This window comes from Amia ocellicauda, chromosome 7 (assembly GCF_036373705.1).
Source record: "Amia ocellicauda isolate fAmiCal2 chromosome 7, fAmiCal2.hap1, whole genome shotgun sequence".
Taxonomy (NCBI): domain Eukaryota; kingdom Metazoa; phylum Chordata; class Actinopteri; order Amiiformes; family Amiidae; genus Amia; species Amia ocellicauda.
Window position 1 is genome coordinate 2,530,653 of NC_089856.1, and position 17,282 is coordinate 2,547,934.

General features: G+C 53.7%; 1 protein-coding gene across 2 annotated transcripts in view; it reads left to right on the forward strand.

Moving 5' to 3' along the window:
• The window catches only part of pde4a (phosphodiesterase 4A, cAMP-specific), a 51,057-nt gene that overhangs the window by 23,251 nt on the left and 10,524 nt on the right, over positions 1-17,282 (forward strand). For both annotated transcript variants that reach the window (XM_066707875.1, XM_066707877.1), the window contains exons 7-9: positions 13,083-13,176; positions 15,628-15,803; positions 17,154-17,252. In XM_066707875.1, the coding sequence (XP_066563972.1) occupies positions 13,083-13,176; positions 15,628-15,803; positions 17,154-17,252 (369 nt within the window). The remainder of the gene's footprint in view (positions 1-13,082; positions 13,177-15,627; positions 15,804-17,153; positions 17,253-17,282) is intronic.

Sequence of the window (17,282 nt, forward strand, 5' to 3'; positions counted from 1 at the left end):
CTGGAAAGGGAAGCAAAGACTAAAAGGGACACAAAAAGCAACTGAAAAGCTGTTTTTCTTTTCGGGGGGATTTTTTTTTGATTGGCCGGTTTCGACGCGCCCCAGTCTCGCGTAACCCCCTGCCAATAACACCCCCACCCCACCCCACCCCACCCCCCCCCGTCGTTCTGGAGTACCACACCGCGGCCGACCGCGGCCCCCCCCGGACTCACCGGAAGTCGCCATGCCGCTGGGGGCACCTGCGCTACTGCTCCGCCTGCGTCCGGCACAGCCCCTGCCACGCCGCCTCGCCCACAGCCATGGGGGTCACTGAAGGCCTGGATCCCTCCACCCTGCGCTGCCCCCCCCTGGCCATGCACTGCCGCTCGCCCTCCTCCTCCTCTTCCTCCACCGCCTCCTCCCCAGTGCCGGGCGGCTACAGGGTGCCCCGCTCTGCCAGCCTGTCCCCCGGCCTGGCGCCTCTCCGTGCCCGCCTGGCTGCCGCGGGGGGAGGTGAGCTGGACCTGGGGGTGTGCGGCGGAGGGGGGGGTGGCGTGGGTGGCGTCGGCGTAGTGGGTGAGGCCTCGGAGATCTTCATGGAGGACGGGGAGGCCGCCTCCGAGGTCAGGAGGATGCCCCTGGTGGACTTTTTCTGCGAGACCTGCTCCAAGCCCTGGCTCATCGGCTGGTGGGACCAGGTATGTGTCTGGCGTTGGCGGCTGTGTGTGGGGCACCGGGGCTGGCAGGGTGTATAGGGGTTCAGGCTGCGAGAGGAGCGGGTTAGACTTCATCGCATGGCGATCGGACCCGTGTCAGGTCGTGTGACGAGCTGGAGGCTTGTGGGGTATCGGTGGCCTGGCACAGCCGGTCCCAGAGCCAGAGCCGTGTTTGAATCCCTTTCCGGGGTTTGAGAGCTTCCCTGGGATTTTGTTTTTCTTGCTTACATTATAGAAACCTTTGATCTTAACCAGGATCCCATCTCACGTCTCTCAGTGCTGACGGGAGGCTCAGATTAGGGGAGACGGCAGGAGACGGAGGAGGACGTGGGGAGAGATGTGTGTTTGTAGATACCTGGCGCACGGGTGGGGGGGGGGGGGGGGACTTGCTTCTGTGGTATTAATCAGGATGAAAGTAACGCTGAGGTCTTGCTGAGCCGCCGGCTCTGGGGGCCCCTGACTGAGACGAGCGTCGATGCCCAGCCGCGTTGGGTTCAGACCTGGGCTGTGGGTCGGAGCTGCGTGTTGTGGTTCTGTACGTGCAGAGCGGTTCTCCATGGAGGAGCGGGTCAGCGTTTGGGAAGTCTGTGGGGGGGTAGATCAGCAGTAGTGTGAGCCCTAGAGAGTGATGATGATGTAAAGAGGGGCAGTGAGGGGTGGTGGGGGGCAGCCTGCTCTGTTCTGTGGTGTGGTTGAGAAATGGGCAGTGTGGGGTTAATGTGTTCAGGCTCAGCTGTTGCTATGCAGTCACACTGTCTGTGTACACTAGCGTGTCCCAGGTAGCATGTTGTGCTGTTCCTCGTGGCAAGAGAAGGTATGTCACCCATGACATACATGTAAGCCCATTGCCCTCGTGTTTCTGCAGTCCCACCACGGGGCGCGGTGCCAGGTGGGAGCCCCCGGCCCAGGTGTTGCTGTGCAGGGCATCGATTATTATTCGTGTTGTAATATATGCCGGCGAAGGTGTTGTTTTTGCCATGACTCTGGCCCCGGTGGCGGGGGGGTTGGCTGTCAACACATTGCCACCAGAAGTGAATCTCTGTGCAGCTCTGCCTGTCGGGAACCCGGGACAAAGGCAGGAAGTGGTCCGGTCGTTCCCCAGCGTGCACAATGCGCCGCGAAACTCTCACCTTCCGCTCCGGTGCTGTGTGGGCGGCCCAGCAGACAGTCTGTGTCACCCACGCACGGAGACGGGAAGCGGCCTGTTCAATCGGTGTCGCTGGGCCCAGATTTGACAGTGACCCCCTTTGGCAGCATCGACACGCGTGCCCAGACCCACAGCAGGTGCCGAGGGGTGCCGTCTGCCGCCCCTGCGGTGTGAGATTCGGGATTAAACAAGATTTTCTCAGGTGTTTTTTTTTGTTGAGTTCTTTTCTTTCCTCCCTGCCTTTCCCGTGAGTGTTGGGCACGTCTTCTCCACTTGACCACTGTCCGTTTTTTTCCGGCTTTTGTATCGTATTTATATGGTCTTGTGTGCCAACGGGCTGGTGCTCTTGGCTTGAGATCCGGTCCATCGGCGGATGGGGAGTTAAATCCCTTGTGAGTCGATGTGTCGGTTGTGCTTGATCCGTACACCTCTGCGCAGCTTGGAAACCTGTGTCTGCTTTGATCGGCTCGTCCACTGGAGCCTCCTTACTATGTGTCCAGCAGAGCGGGTGGGCTGTGGGGCACCAAATCACCTGCCCGGGCATTGGCGGAGCTGGACATACTGGGCAGCTGCGAAGGCCGTCCTGGCAGCTTCGATACAGTCTGAACTGTTGAAAGAGAGAGAGAGAGAGAGAGAGAGGGTCATCGGCAAGCCGTGATCTTTGGACTGAAGGCTTGACACGTCTGGCTGTGGCGATAACCATGAACACCACCACGTCAACCGTGACGGCAGGCCTGGTGCGTGACTCGCCCTGGCTGTCCTCTCCGGTGACACCACTGTGGTGTTTTCCGACGCACTGCACTGGGGTCCCACTTCCTACATGGCGCTCTGTACCGAAATCTTGTGAGCAACCGGACATGAGCAGAGATAGGAGGGTGAGGACTGGACTCTGACTGGACTCGAGCCTGGTAGCCAGCTGTCTGAGCCACGCAGTGGAAAAAAGTCTGGCTCTGTTTTGGTCGTCTTTCCTAATGAGTGACCGGGTTCGTGTGGGTGTGTGTTTGCGTGTTGCCTCCCCGACGGCCAGATTGAGTGTCTGTGTTTGTGTTTTGCCGGTTTCTAAGGTGTGTGTGTGTCTGAGCCAGGCCCGGCGCCATGCTGGAGTTCAGCGTGTGGGTGCTCCTCTCCCGCTGCCTGGATCTCGCGGTAGATGACTCAGAGGTCTGTGTGAAGGGTATCGACTGGAGCGGCTCCTGTTTGCAGACAGAGAGAGATGGAGGGGGAGCGAGAGAGAGAGAGAGAGAGAGAGAGGCTGGCGTGTGTGCAGTAGAATCCCAATCGCATCCCTGGCCTGCATGCGTGTCATTGGTAAAACATGCCCCTCACATCCCTGTTGCATCCCCCAAATCCCATCGTCTGCTCTTCTCATCCCTCCAGCAGAGCTCCAAAACAACAACCATAGCGAAGATGATGAGGAAGAGTATTATTATTGTTATTATCTGCACCTTAAACTCCTCTTTCCTTGTAAATGTGTTAAGCTTAGAATCCACACGGCAGAGTTTTATCCCACATACGAGGAGCACACGTCCCCGCAGCCCCTGCCACACGAGAGCCCATGTCCCGGCAGCAGACCCCCGCGGCGGCTGTAACACACAGAGCCCCACGGCCGTTGTATGTTTGTGTTGGGACAGAGGAGGCCGATCACAATGCCGTGCCCCCGCCGTGCCGCTGTACCCACGCCGCGCCACGCCCCCCCCTTCCTTCTGACCTTCCTGTGAGGGTCTTCTGGTGTTTTTGTTTTTTTTTCACGCTGTCTCTGCACCCAGCGTTCGATTTCGGCGTGTGGTTTTGTGGATGGCGTGTATTTTGTTGGGGGGAGGAGGGGGCACAGTCGTTCCGCTTTTCTTAGAAAACGCATTTCAGGAAAACGTGTTGCTCTGCGTGTCGTGTGTGCGCGCACCCGGCGGGAGTGTTGGTTGGTTGTTTGTTTGTTTGTTGGCGCTGCTGTGTGTATTTGCTGTGCTAAGTGATCCCATACAAAGATATACCGAGAGTATGAATAATGTGCCAGGAAGAGTCTAACAGAATTTGAGGAAGTGCTGTTTCCTGAAAATGACCTTTCACAAGCTGGGATACGTGTGTGTCCAATATCAACAATAGCCACACAATCTGAACAACCCAGAAACACGGGATCATCTATAGGAAGATATGCAATACATAAGATATCAACCGACAGGGAAATATGAGAGAAACCCATGGATTCAGATGCACACGGGGAAATGAATGGCTTGAACCTTTTTCTGTGTGTTTGTGTTGTTCTTAACTTAACGCACTCGTACATGGTGGGGTGCCTCGGGATCGACGCTCTCTGCCCGTCTGTTGCAGGTGTCCCTTCTGTTATATGAAAATACCTGTTTTGCCCATTTTTTGGAGATTCCTCTCAGCTTTCCTCAGTCTAGTCTTATCTTGGTCGTTCCCCTGTGTGTCCGAACGAGCGCAGAGGAAATCAAATCAGCAATTATCAGCCCCCCCCCTCATTTAGCTGATTGGAGCTGTTTATATCCACACGGTTTCCAGGGCCGCCTGTCTGACGCATCACCCTGAGGTAATTCCCTTATAAAATGTGATTATTGACAGAAGCGAGGCCTGATGGGTCCCTAAGACAGGCGGGGGGGGCCTGGCCTGACCCTGCCAACCCAAAACATGCACATGCACACGCACACACACACACACACACACACACAGAGCATGGCTTCCTCGAGGATTGTGCACCCTAAATCGCTCTTGAGTTTGCTTTTTGTGCTTTATGAGTTTGCTCTTGTTGAATCTGTTTTGCGCGCTATCTGTTCACGCATCACGTTGTGCTTCATATCGGGCTGCTGATCTATCGCCCTTGGGGATTTAATCAATAAATAAATAAATACCGAGATACAGTGAGAACCAGACCCGCCCACCCCGTCTCTGGTTTAACTCCTGACGTTGTGGCGTCTTCTCAGGGGACGTGGTTTGGTTTTTCATCCCAGACGTTCCCTTGGCTGACTTTTAGGTGTTTTTGGGAGCTAGAAATGGCTGCACCTCGGGATATTATCTATTGCAGCTTTACAATGTTTTCCAGCATGAAAGAGTGTGATGACATCCACTACAGCCACACAGAATATTGTGACTGAGCATTGAGAGAGAACTCGGCGTAGACCGTTATTATATTAGGAGCTGTAGAACTCTCTGGGGTTTCCTTCCCTCCTCAGATGCCTTTCCTTGACACATTTCTATCGCCAGCACGTCAGCAATGCAGCCGGTTCAGTTGTTTCTGGGCCTCGATCTGGAACACACTGGGTTCTTGAGTCACGATTCCCGAGTTAAATCCGGGCCCGGTGTCGTTGCGTACCGGTGAGCGAGTGGCAGCGCACACGGTTCCCGGGTACGCAGTGCGCCCGGCCGGACCGCCGGGACAGAGAGGGGGTGTCCGGTTTCTCCGCAGACAGACTGGCTGTCAGCCGCAGAGGAAGTCTGAATGGAGTGAAACGTTAGATCCTAACGTCCCGTCCCGCTATGGGGGCGAAACCCGACTCGGCCCCCGTGTCGCGGACGGAGGTGGGACTGAAGGAGTATTGATCGGGGGGACTGTAGTAGGACTGTAGATTGGTCCGTGAGGAGAGAAATCTAGGCGCCTGACACCTTCAGATTCCCCTCCGGAAGAGACGCAGGCCGCGTTTTTTATAGATCCCACGTGTCTGAGTGTGATGGGGCCTGTAGCCGAATTCCACACACGCGTGTCTGTTTGGACACACAAAAAGACGTGTGTGTGGAAGTCTTTTTCCCTCTGCTCACGGTGTATCGTGTGATTCTGAGTTAGTTCTGAGTTGGCTGTGTTTCTTTGCTCAGCATGCGTGTGCGTGTGTGTGTGAGCGTGTGCGTGTGCGTGTGAGTGCGTGTGTGTGCGTGCGTGCGTGTGTGTTTGATGTAGGAGCAACCACATGTCTGCTAGAGATTTATTATTTCATGGCATGTTTTACAAACGATACATGATCGGATACATGTTAAGTGTTTTTCTTGTTTTGTTTGCCGTAACAAAAAAAAAACAGTGATGGACTGAACTAGGTGCATCGATAGACTGAATTAATGTATTAGAGAGAGAGAGAGAGAGAGAGAGAGAGAGGGATAGAGGGAGAGAGAGAGAGAGAGATTGTGTCGTGATGATCAATCCTCAAAGAGTGTGGGTGGCTGTGATTGGGGGCAGGGATGGGTGTGGGGGGGCAGTAATGGTCAGGTCACAAGGGAGAGAGGACAGGAGGGAGGGAGCGAGAGAGAGAGGGAGGAAGAGAGGAAAGGAGGGAGATAGAGAGGACGGGAGAGAGAATAGGAGGGAGGGAGGGAGAGGGAGAGATGATGGGATGGATGGAGGGAGAGAGGATGGGTTGGAGGGAGGGAGGGAGGGAGGATGGAGGGGCAGGAGGGAGGGAGGGAGAGAGAGAGGATGGGATGGAGGGAGGGAGGGAGAGGGAGAGAGGCAGGGAGGGGGGATGTGACTCTGCAGATACCTTCTGCTGTATTCAAGTGAGTCAGCTTATTTGTATGTATGTTACACAACTCCAGGCACATAAAGGAGAACACCCAAACACAGTCCTGTAGAAAAGTAATAATTGTCGGCGTGGGTTGTTGATTACCAGGCCAGGCCCCGCCGCCCCTCCAGTGCCCCCAGCACAGAAATCGGCTCAGTGGCAAGACTCTGACATGTGTCTCTGATCAAACTGCTCTGCCTTTTTTCTTTTTTTCTTTTTGGCTGCGTTTTGCTTTTTCCACTGCTCTGTGCGTCGCTGTTTTTTTTCTCTCACGGTTGTTTATTTTTATGTTTTTACAGTTTGGCACGCTGGAGGTTGAGGAAATGCTTAATTTAAAAAATGGTAAACTAAACATATTCTGATAAGATTGCATACCACCCCACACCCCCCAGGCCCCATGCTGCCAGTTTGCTCTTGGCAGGGAATCGCGGAGGCCGTGGTTATGTGCCGCTCTCGGTGCGCCTCTCAGTGGGCCAGAGGTTTGGGGTTGGGAAGCTCAGGCAGGGCAACGCTGTCATGGCATTCATCATTAATTCATCCTGTCGCAGCTCGGCCAAGGTGACTTACCAGAGTCACGGATCAGATGGCAACAGAGCGCGAGGAAAAGCCGTGATCTGAGACGTGCTACACGGCATGGTTACTGCCTTTGGTGCCGTAGATTGGGTTCACCGTGAACAGACTGTGTTCAGTGATGAGCCGGCAAACTCAGATAGGTGTGAGTCAGAAACATCCGCTTTCGGACCGATAAGTAGCCCTCTGCTGTGCGTTTGTTAAGTGGCTGCTGTACTTGACTGGAGTGTCTCATGCCCCTCTGTGTACAATGGCATGTTTGTGTAGCACTGCGGGCGCCACACGCAAGCCGTACCGAGTTATATGTAGGGGGCCCGGCGCGGTCTCCAGCACCTCCCCACCGCACTGCCCCCGCCCAGACTCCCAATCCGGACCCCTCAGCGGCCTCGGCCAGCGTTAAACACAACACGTTCGCCTGACATCATTTCCACACTCTCTGCTTCCTCGCTGTGCCCAAGCACTCCCTTGCAAAAGGCATGAGTCAGGCCTCCTTTGTTGGCCAACTCGGAGAGCGGCTGACGTGTGTTCCCGGTGAGTGTGGATTGCCACATTGCGCCGAGCGTGAACGAGCTTCCCACTGCGGCCCAGATTGTGCCCTTGATTTGTGAACCGATTCCCTGCACAGATGTGTAAGCTCGTGCTTTCATTTTGGTGTTGCAGTGGGCTACAGATCACCTCGCTTATGGACGGGATGCGTAACACACTCCAGTGAGCTGGGTTTGTGTTTGGATTTGATTGTGTGGTTGGTGGCGTGCCGCCTGCACAATTCCTTTTTGTGGAAATGACCCAGTGAGCCGCCCAAGCTCCCATGAACCACAAACTGAGCCCCACGATGTAGCGTACACATTTACCAGGGGGACATTATACCAGGTGTCCGCCTCGACCCGGTTCTGCTGTCGGCACATTCTGTATGGGCTCCTGTCTGCGGCAGGTGGATGTTTCTAGAATCCAGGTCCTTGGGTCGGAGCCGAGAGGCTGTGTGGCAACCCTCTGCTGATAAACCCCAGGGGCATCGTGGCACGACGCCACAGGGTCGGAGATTAACGTCACAATTAGGTCAGAAAGGTGTTACCGACAGACCCACGTGTTAAACAGGTGAGAGCCGATTACCTGGAAAGGCAGAGATCCAGTAGAGCGCGGCTTTGTGAGCGTCGATGGCCGTGGAAATTAAAGGCTCTGCTCGGAGGAGAAGCCGTCACGGAGGACAGCCACGCCTCCCTGTCCGGCCAGCGACTCCCCTGTGCCGGCCCCGGTCTGCGTGGCTGAGCGCCGGCGTCCCTCTCGCATCGCAGGACCGTGTGAGGAGGCAGTTGCTAGGGAGACCTTGCCTGTTGCCATGGAGATTATTCCGTGCGATGGGATTGGTCACCGGAGCCGAGCGGCTTCTCCCGAGGAGGAGAGGAGTGCAGGACGGGCAGAGTGGAGGAGGACGGGCTGGGGCGTTTTGTAACAACTGGGTCTGTAATCTGGGGACGTGAAACGGCCCCCCTGCTCGACGCCTCGGAGCCCCGTCTGAAAACGTGACCTTTTTGGAAAGAGATGCGCTTTGTTCCTGACCTACTTTACTGCGTTTATCAATAACCGGCTACAGGAGACACATACGCTCCCCCCCCTCCACCCCACTCTCCCAGACCAGAGAGGCTGTGTGAAGACCCTCGCAGAGCCCGACTGCCCCCCAGACGCTTCCTCCCGCAAAAGGCAGAAGAGGCCGTGGTGGGGGGGCCTGTCAGCGCGGGAGTGTAGCCCCTCGGTGTGGGAACTGCGGGGGGGTGCTGGGAATGTGCGGGGGGGTTGAGGTCAGGGGGCCAGAAGGGGGTATTGTCTCCAATTTCTCCACAGCTGCTTGGGGAGTGAGACTGATGTTTTCCTTCTTTCCTTTCTGTCTTTCTTAATTTTTTCTATTTCCCCCCCATTGTTTATTTGGCTTCAGCTCATGCCACAGTTTCGACCGACCTCTCACTTGCTTGTATATCGGTTTGGGCTCCAGGACTTCTTTTTGCTAAACTAATGGAATGGCTAAAATATCCCTGTGTTTTTTTGCTTTACACATTTAAACCTAAACTAGTTCCCCATTCACACTGAAACAATTGCCGGCTTTTTGGTGGCAATTTGTTGTCGGCAAGGTCTGTGTGACAGGGTTATTGCCGGCATTTCGACACCAGCAATTTTCCAGCAAGGGTCCTAGTCTCAATGCCGCCAATTTACTGGCAACAGGTCTGAGTGAACGCAGCAGGAAAACGAGTACCGGCAAATGACGCGTCACGTCCTTGCGTTGTCGACGCAGTGCATCAGGTAACTGATTGAACCAATCAGAACAGGGCTGTGTTTTCGTGTTCTGACCAAAACACAACCAGGTTAAGCCACCTTTGACCACGAACTTGTGACCGGGAAACGGACCGTGTTGTTAGAAATGGCGGAGGTTGAAAATAATGTAGTCGCATTAGTGTTATTGATGAACCAACAGGTTGGTGACGTATGTGATGCTAACTATTGTCACACATAAGTCAGAAGTCATATACCAATAAATCATGCAAAATATAATATCTCTCTACAGGCAAACGTGTTAGACTGCATTACAGTGACACTGATGGTAGTTTGTTTCGAGTTATTTAATTTGATTTTAAGGCAGTAATGTCAAACTTAAAAAAATGATATAGATCTGCACACAATGTCATGTCTTGCTTTTTTCTCATTTATTTTAGTATTTTAACTTTACTGCTGTGTATCAAGACCCACACAATGCCTCTCATTACTCAACCATGAACCGAGAGCCGAGTCTCATACTGGGTTCACTGGTTCAAAACTGGTTCGCAAAAGCACACAACCAGACAGCCTGATGACCTGGGCATAGCGTGAATACGCACCTAGATTGACACGTCGTTGGCTTTTCCCTCCTGACTATTTGTTCTTGGTAGTGAATCCGAATCGAACCGGCGCCCTGGCTGCAACCAATAGGGTTCAAAGGGAAGGACACGGCAGAGAGAGGAAACTGGGTCACGGAAGCCGGTGATGTAGGTCAGAGCTGCTCAGTGTCGGGGGATGACTGGGGCGGCTGCGTCAGCGGCTCCCACAGCGCTGCGCGACTCTTAATTGCGTCCCCTGCTACACTTCCTCCCCCATGAGACGTTCTGATTAGCATTTTGTGTTCGGCTGGAAGTTAAACCTCATCAGGAAAATGAAAGCTGGAAAGATACGCAGCATTCAGACTAGGATATGAGAAAAAGATCAAATCAATACATCGAAAGAAAGATACTAAAGTGTCGGTCGTTACAGTCCACTAACCAGGTTAATATATGTGTAAATATAGGATCTGATTTGATAACCGGGATCAGTTCAGTCCTTCTCTGCCTGTGGCACCGTGCTGTGACTTTCATGCACAGAGTAGCAGAGGCTTAAACACAGGAATCGTAGGGAATCGGGATCCAATCGCAGAGCACGCTTGAGTCATTTTAGGTCATACGAGCTGTGGGGGCTCTTGTATGTAAGCCAGCATCGGCGCTGGGGGCGGCTTCACGGTTGGCCTGAGCGCAGTTTGCAGGGACGGAGCTGCGGAGGAAATGCGATTTGCTTTTGTGCTTCATCACTGCGTCCCAAGCGGGCGCTGACAAGACCCAGCGTGGATCAGACCGCTGTGCAGCCGGAGTCAGACTCTCCAGGGCAGTGCCGGTGCCGGTGCCGAGTCTGTCCGCCGTCCGGGCCTGCGATCGGGTCCAACAGCTCTTTGAGGTGCATTGCAGTATTGACACACACACACCCTATATCTGTTGTCCTGCAGTGCTGTGTGACTGAACCATGCAAATAACAATGCACCAACAATTTTCATTTCTGATTCACCTCTCCCCTGCACGCACACGCACACACATGCACTCCCCTAACCAAGCTGTAAGGGAAGTCTTGTGTTCATACTCTGTAGAGCACGTGTGTGTGGTTAGCAGAGGAGACCTGCGGTTTGATCCTTAACTGATCGATCCTCCTGCTCTTTTAAAAAAAAAACAGCCGGTCTCGAGTCGAGCGGTGCGGCCGGCAGCCTCCAGACATCAAAGCGCCGGTTCCCCGGGGGGTGCGTCTCCAATTCACCCCTACCCCCCCACCCCCGCCTCAGATCCTGCACTTTCCTGATGGCTGTTTATTGTTCGATGGGATAAAATCTGTAGACTGTGTTAGATGTGCACTCAGTTCAAAGGAGGCGCTGCCTGAGCCAATGGGAGCCAGGGGGTGGCTTTGAGAAGTGGGCGGGGCCTCTGCTTCCCGGTCGCTGCTGGCCAATCGGAGTCATTTCCCGCGCCCACGACGGGAGTTGAAAACATCTGGGAGCACCTCTGCAGTTGACAGACACAGAACACAGTATCCAAGCAAGCACTTGAGAGAGAGAGAGAGAGAGAGAGAGAGAGAGATGACTAGGAAAACGTGAGATTATTTTCTCAATCCTCCACTTTGCTCCCCTCCTGGGTCTGTGATAAGCTACATAGGACAGCAGGGACAGAGAGACAGAGACACAGAGAGAGAGGGACAGGGACAGAAAGAGAGAGACAGAGTAAGAGGTAGCCGTTCTGACCATCAACGTCCAGGCCAGCATCTGTAATCTGTGACACAAAGCCACGTCTCGCTGCTTCTGCCCGTCCGGGAGTCTTGACACCATCACCATGCCGGAGATCAACTACCTGCTCTCTGTGTCCTGGAGCTACATCAAGGTAAGAGGAGATGAACGGCAGGGAGGATGCATAGCAGGCGTTATCAAATTGTGAGGCAACTCTAGATAACAGTCCGGGTGACATATAGACCCAGATATACATCAGTCAAACAAACGCGCACTTCAAGAGTCAAGGTCTCGCTGTCTCTCTTTCTATCTGTCTTTCTTTCTTAAAGTATTTATTGACTGTTGTATCCCGAAAGTGTGTTCCCGGTCTTGCCTGGGACTGCAAGTGCTTGGAAAAGATTGTGAAGTGCAAGTGAAGGGATTTGTGTCACGAAAATAGAAAAGCATATGTTTTCCTGAGCGGTGTTTGAAGAGGAGGATTGAAAAGTCGAGGTTTTGCACAAGGGGACGTGGGGGTTCTGTAGGATACACACATTGCGTAGATAGGTTTGTGTCGAATGCGTTACAGAGAGTGGGCCCCAGTGCTCGGAAATGCATGGGTCTGACCGGCCCGTCTGTTCTCGGTTAAGGAGTTCGGGGTTGTAATTCGATTCAACCAACAAATTGCTTTCAGCTCTGCCCGAGATCCTTTCATCTGCGCTCTTTGTAGTGTCATTATCGCTCGGGCTGTGTGCGTATCTGAAAGGTCTGTTTTTCTGTGGATTGGCAACTGAGGGACAGACCCCCAGTGTGTGTGTGGGGGGGTGGGGGGGTTGGCGAGCGTGCAAACTGATTGATTGTCATTCTGTGCATCGTATGAGAACTGGCAGACGTCCTGGTTTTACTGATTCAGACATGAGTATTCCGGGGGAGAAACAAACTCCCCTACGTTGTCTTTACTCATCGCTTAGTTTCAGGAGGCGTTCGGGGCCTGTCTCCCGCTCGTCTGACCGGGTGTGGCGTTCCCATGCCGGTGCTGTGTTACGTGGCGTGAAGGCCGGGGGCGTGGGAGCGACCCGGCGCTGTCACTCTGAAGCCCCTGTGAGTCTCTCCAATCCCTGCTCACTGCGCTGCGGGTCAGAGAGGAAGCACTCTGCACTTAGATGCTTACAGATCTATCTATAGATAGTAGGAGTAGTGAGTGTGCTGAACTGAAGACCCGTCCGGCATTCATAATTCGTAATTGTGTTGTTTATGTATGCTCCCTTTAGTGCTTGGTGTTTTCCACATGTCTACTCTGTTTCGAGGCTGCTCTGTATCTGGGTGACAGAAACGTGGCCCCCGGCTTCTCCTACTGGGCTGGGGAGAGACTCACGGCAACTCAAGGCTGGGGCCCGTCCCTGTCCCGCTGAACCGCACACAGACAGGTCTCCTGGTTGTGGGAAACGTCAGCAAAACGTGTGCAGGTGGTGAAGGTGGAGAGTCAACCGAAAATGCCACCGTACCCGACCAAAAAACCCCAGTATCTGTCTCTGTGTTTGGTCCACGGTAATTGGGAGTTCTCAGCATTTGGTAAACATGTCTTCCCCCCCCCCCCCCCCCCCCCCTCTCTCTCTCTCTCTCTCTCTCTCTCTCTCTCTCTGCTTCCCCCTCAGTTCAAGAGGATGCTGAACCGTGAGCTGACCCACCTGTCAGAGATGAGCAGGTCGGGCAACCAGGTGTCCGAGTACATCTCCAGCACGTTCCTAGGTGAGTTACCGACTGGCTCTCCCCGGGCCCCCTGTGTCCCCTGAGCCAGAGCCCTTCTCCATAGAGTCAGCCCTGAAAATCTGAGCCCTGCTGCTCGAGGGGGTCCATCTTCCCAGATCCAGACACGCGTGCCGCTGAAACTGTGTTTCTGTCCTCGTCTGTGCTGTTCTGCTCTGCTCTGCTCTGCTCACAAGGGCATATTGGTAGCCATTATCAAACACAATGGAGCTGTAGAATAGATACACACGTCTAGCACATACATAACATCTCCGACTTACTTCTCTTCGCCTGCAGTGCCACCGTCTGGCCGTACGTGGCATGGCAGGCACTCTGAGATTTTCGACAAGGACTTGACCTTCAGTGTCGGCGGGCCGCAGCGGTCGGAGCTGGATTGCCCGGCTCGAGACACGGACGCTCCGCTGGCAGCAAAACACGATTCGTATGTCCTTGATCTGCCGAGGCGGTGTGGGAGGTGTTGTGGCACGTTCAAATAGCTCTCGGCCGGCCCCACAACAGCCCTGTGGGTTTGCATTCTTCGTGGGACAGCATGGGCCTGGTACCGGGGTGCCCATCAGGCTTATACAGGCTTTAGAGGATTGCCAAGGCCTTGGTCATTAAATCCGTCCCTTTGAGGCAACAATTAGCCGAATGGGAGTGGCACAACCCTTAGAAACGGACAGGGATGTGGCGCAGCTGTGACTGCCTGCCCTGCCTCCCCTGCTTTCCTGTGTTATGTAACCGTTTTAGTTAAAATCATAATAATAATGTGCTGAGGTAGTGTTCAGATCACTGTAAACAATCCTTACCTGCCACAAAACTGCCCACCCTGTTTCTGTAGTATTCGAAGGACAGAGCGCGCCCTGGTCGTCCCGGGTCCCAACCTGCGCTGCGTTTTCGGCCCCGGTGTTATGCTGGGGGGGGGGGCGGCGAGCTGTTCTCTCACCCTGCAGAGGAATCCAGCACTGGAGACACAGAGGGAAGCGTGCCGCGGCACCACTTCATCAAAATCCAGGCGTAGGGAAATAAAGAGGCCGAGCAGATAAAACCGGTTGACGTCAAACGCAGGAACCTCAGCCCTTTAAGCAAATGCGTATGGAAATAGCCACCCCACCACCACCTCTCCTCAGCGCTGTTTCTGAGGACGCGGCTTGGCCGGCTTTCAGATTGGTCCGCTGCCTTTTCAACGAAAGAAAAACCCACGTAGTTTTATAACCGAGAGATGCGGGTTCTCTGCAGCCCAGCCGAGCGCCTCTACCGCTGACCTGTCGGCACGTGACCGAGCACAGAGAGTTACTGTGGCGTTCCCGGGGGTGAGTGGGTTTCCTTCGGGGTTAAAGTCCGTGTTTGAAAACCGCACGGCTCCCTCCCCTGCCATGACGGTGTGGGGGCAGCTGGTGTCGGGAGTTTGCCGTAGCTCGCTGGCTGTGAAGTCATTGTCCTCGAAACGCCTCGCGCTACATCCTGGTTCTCTCATTCAGTGCCGGCGCTGCTTAAAATAAACTACAGACCCGTTATGCGGCAGGGGCAGGAATGCCAACTAGGTGTTAATTGGATCCTGAGATCTCACTCTAGAGCATCTTATTTCTAATGTTAATTTTAGGCTCCATCAGACAGATGTTTTTTGCACCTATTCCCAAAGTCTTTCCAATAATTTTTTCGGTTTAAAGACTCTCAATCAAGCCAGACGTGGCCTGGAAAATGAACCAGCAAAATAATATATGTGGTGATTGTAATTCTCCGCCCCAGAGCCGGGCAGATTTGAAAAGCTGTCCTGCCCATATGCGACCGCAGCGGTAGAGGCAGCAGGACTGTGCAGGCTGCAAAACATGCCGCCTCCACACAGATGATTTGAATTAATTTCCAGATAAGCAGGTATGGTGAGGGAGACTGTTGTAGCAGGTCACAGAGGAAGGGAAGGACAGACAGCAGCAGGCGGCGATGCGCAGTTGTGGCATTGTAAAGGCGTTTGCTCGGGACCTCTGTCCACCGAGATAGGTAAGGAGCAGCCAAACTTTATTCCGGCGATTGCCAAAGCGTTTGTTTTCTCCGGTCGTTTGAGCCCTTGTGGACACACTCGGGGTTTAGAAGTCGTTTTGTTGAAGTCTGGTTTGCGTTTGCCGGTGAGAAATCCCCGACCGGCTACAGAGTGGCATTGTGGGAACGCCGCCTCCTATTTGATAATTATTATAATTATGATTGTTTTACACAGAAATGATTTATGCATGTAGGGGGAAAGGGCCAAGCCAGGGGAAACACTGCAACACAGGGTAGGATCATCCCGAATGTGTCTTAACACGACCAATCGCTCAAGCCCCCGACGGCCGCAAATCTCCGATGTGGTCGGCCCCTCGACTCTGACACCGTCCCACCGAGCCGAAGAACTGGAACCATGACCGAGACGAGACGGCGGTGTCCTGACTCCAGCGCCCATGCCTGTTCTTTCCCCTGCAGACAAGCAGAACGACGTGGAGATCCCGTCGCCCACGCAGAAGGAGCGCGAGAAGAAGAAGAAGCAGCCCATGTGTCAGATCAGCGGCGTCAAGAAGCTCATGCACAGCTCCAGCCTGACCAACTCCACCGCACCCAGGTTCGGCGTCAAGACCGACCAGGAGGACTCGCTGGCCAGGGTGCGTACCTACCCCCCCCCCACACACACACACAGCACTTTCCGAGACACATTTCACCAGCGCACAAAGAGTTGAACCCAGACACGGAAAACAACCCATGGCCGGCGAGGTCACTGTGCCCGAGGCCTGCTGCGGTTTTTAATTTGGAAAGTTTTAATTCCTTTTAATCCTCTGACCCGTACCAGGTGAATGATTTAAATGCAGCGCGGCGCTCTCTTACATCAGACGGCTTGTGTATCAAAACAAAATTATATAAAATAGTTCAATAAACAAGATAAACACTCCTGCGTCAGTCTCAGACCGCAGCCTGGGTTTTCCGCTGCCGGATTTATCGGATGCATCTGATCCCAGCGGGCGGATTAGAGAAAGCAATAACCCTAGTGTTTTACTCTGGTGTAAAACCCTGGTGTCCGGCCCGTCAGAGAAGTACAAACAGTCTGATACAACTGTGTGCGAAGCGATTGGCAGCCCTCACCTCAAATGGCTCGCTGTGGACTTGCGCTGAACTTTGTTGGTCAGAATACGTACCATCGCCAATTTTTATTTATTTTAGTTCGGCCCTCAGATTGGCTCCCTGTCTGACCGATCCTATCTCTTATTCAGTTCGGGGAGACTAAAACACACTGCATGTTTGTCACATTGCACACGAAACACAAGAGAGACTCCCGGTACACAACAGACACAAGCCCGTCGCTGCGTCTTTCGTTCGCGTTGCCTGATTATGTAATTAAGTGCCCGTGACCGCGGCCGGCATGTCCCGGATGTCTCGGCAGTCTTATTAACAAGATCTGCTTACCCCATGCTCCCGAACGCGTATTTTTAGCGCTTTAATCATTTTACCGTCACCGCGCTCCTGCCCGGGCCTGCTCCTCCCCATGCCTGCTCCTCCCGCCGGGCCACGAACTCGATTACGCTTCGCCCTCGTTTTCGCTCGTCCTAAACCAGGACAGGCGCTTACTGCACTGATTGTGTTTGGTGCATGCTTTGAAAGTGTGAAGCTGCCCGGGGTGAGGGTGTCTGCCGGGACATAAACAGTCATAACAATGTTAAGAGTGCATTTGCATAGACAGGCCCGTGAGCTCGAACGCCTTTGTGTAGCTGCACTTGTGAAACCGGCACCGTATTTGCTTAGATGCTTCACCAATGCTCATAAAAATGAAGCTAAACAATCCCCGTTTCCTTCCCCGACACTTTGTGTGTTTAAAAATATGTGTAAAAGCTTTTTTTCTGTTCTAATTTTATCTCACCGTGTCCCCAGAGTGCATAGACGTTGAGTGATTGATGTTCAGTTGTGTCCGGTGTCGCAGTCAGTGTGACTCTAACCCGGGTCTGTTTGTGTGTTTCAATCAGGAGCTGGACGACTTGAACAAGTGGGGCCTTAACATCTTTCGAGTGGCCGAGTTCTCCAACAACAGACCACTCAGCTGTATAATGTTCGCCATCTTTCAGGTAGGCATCTCACCCGCTATGTCTCTTGCA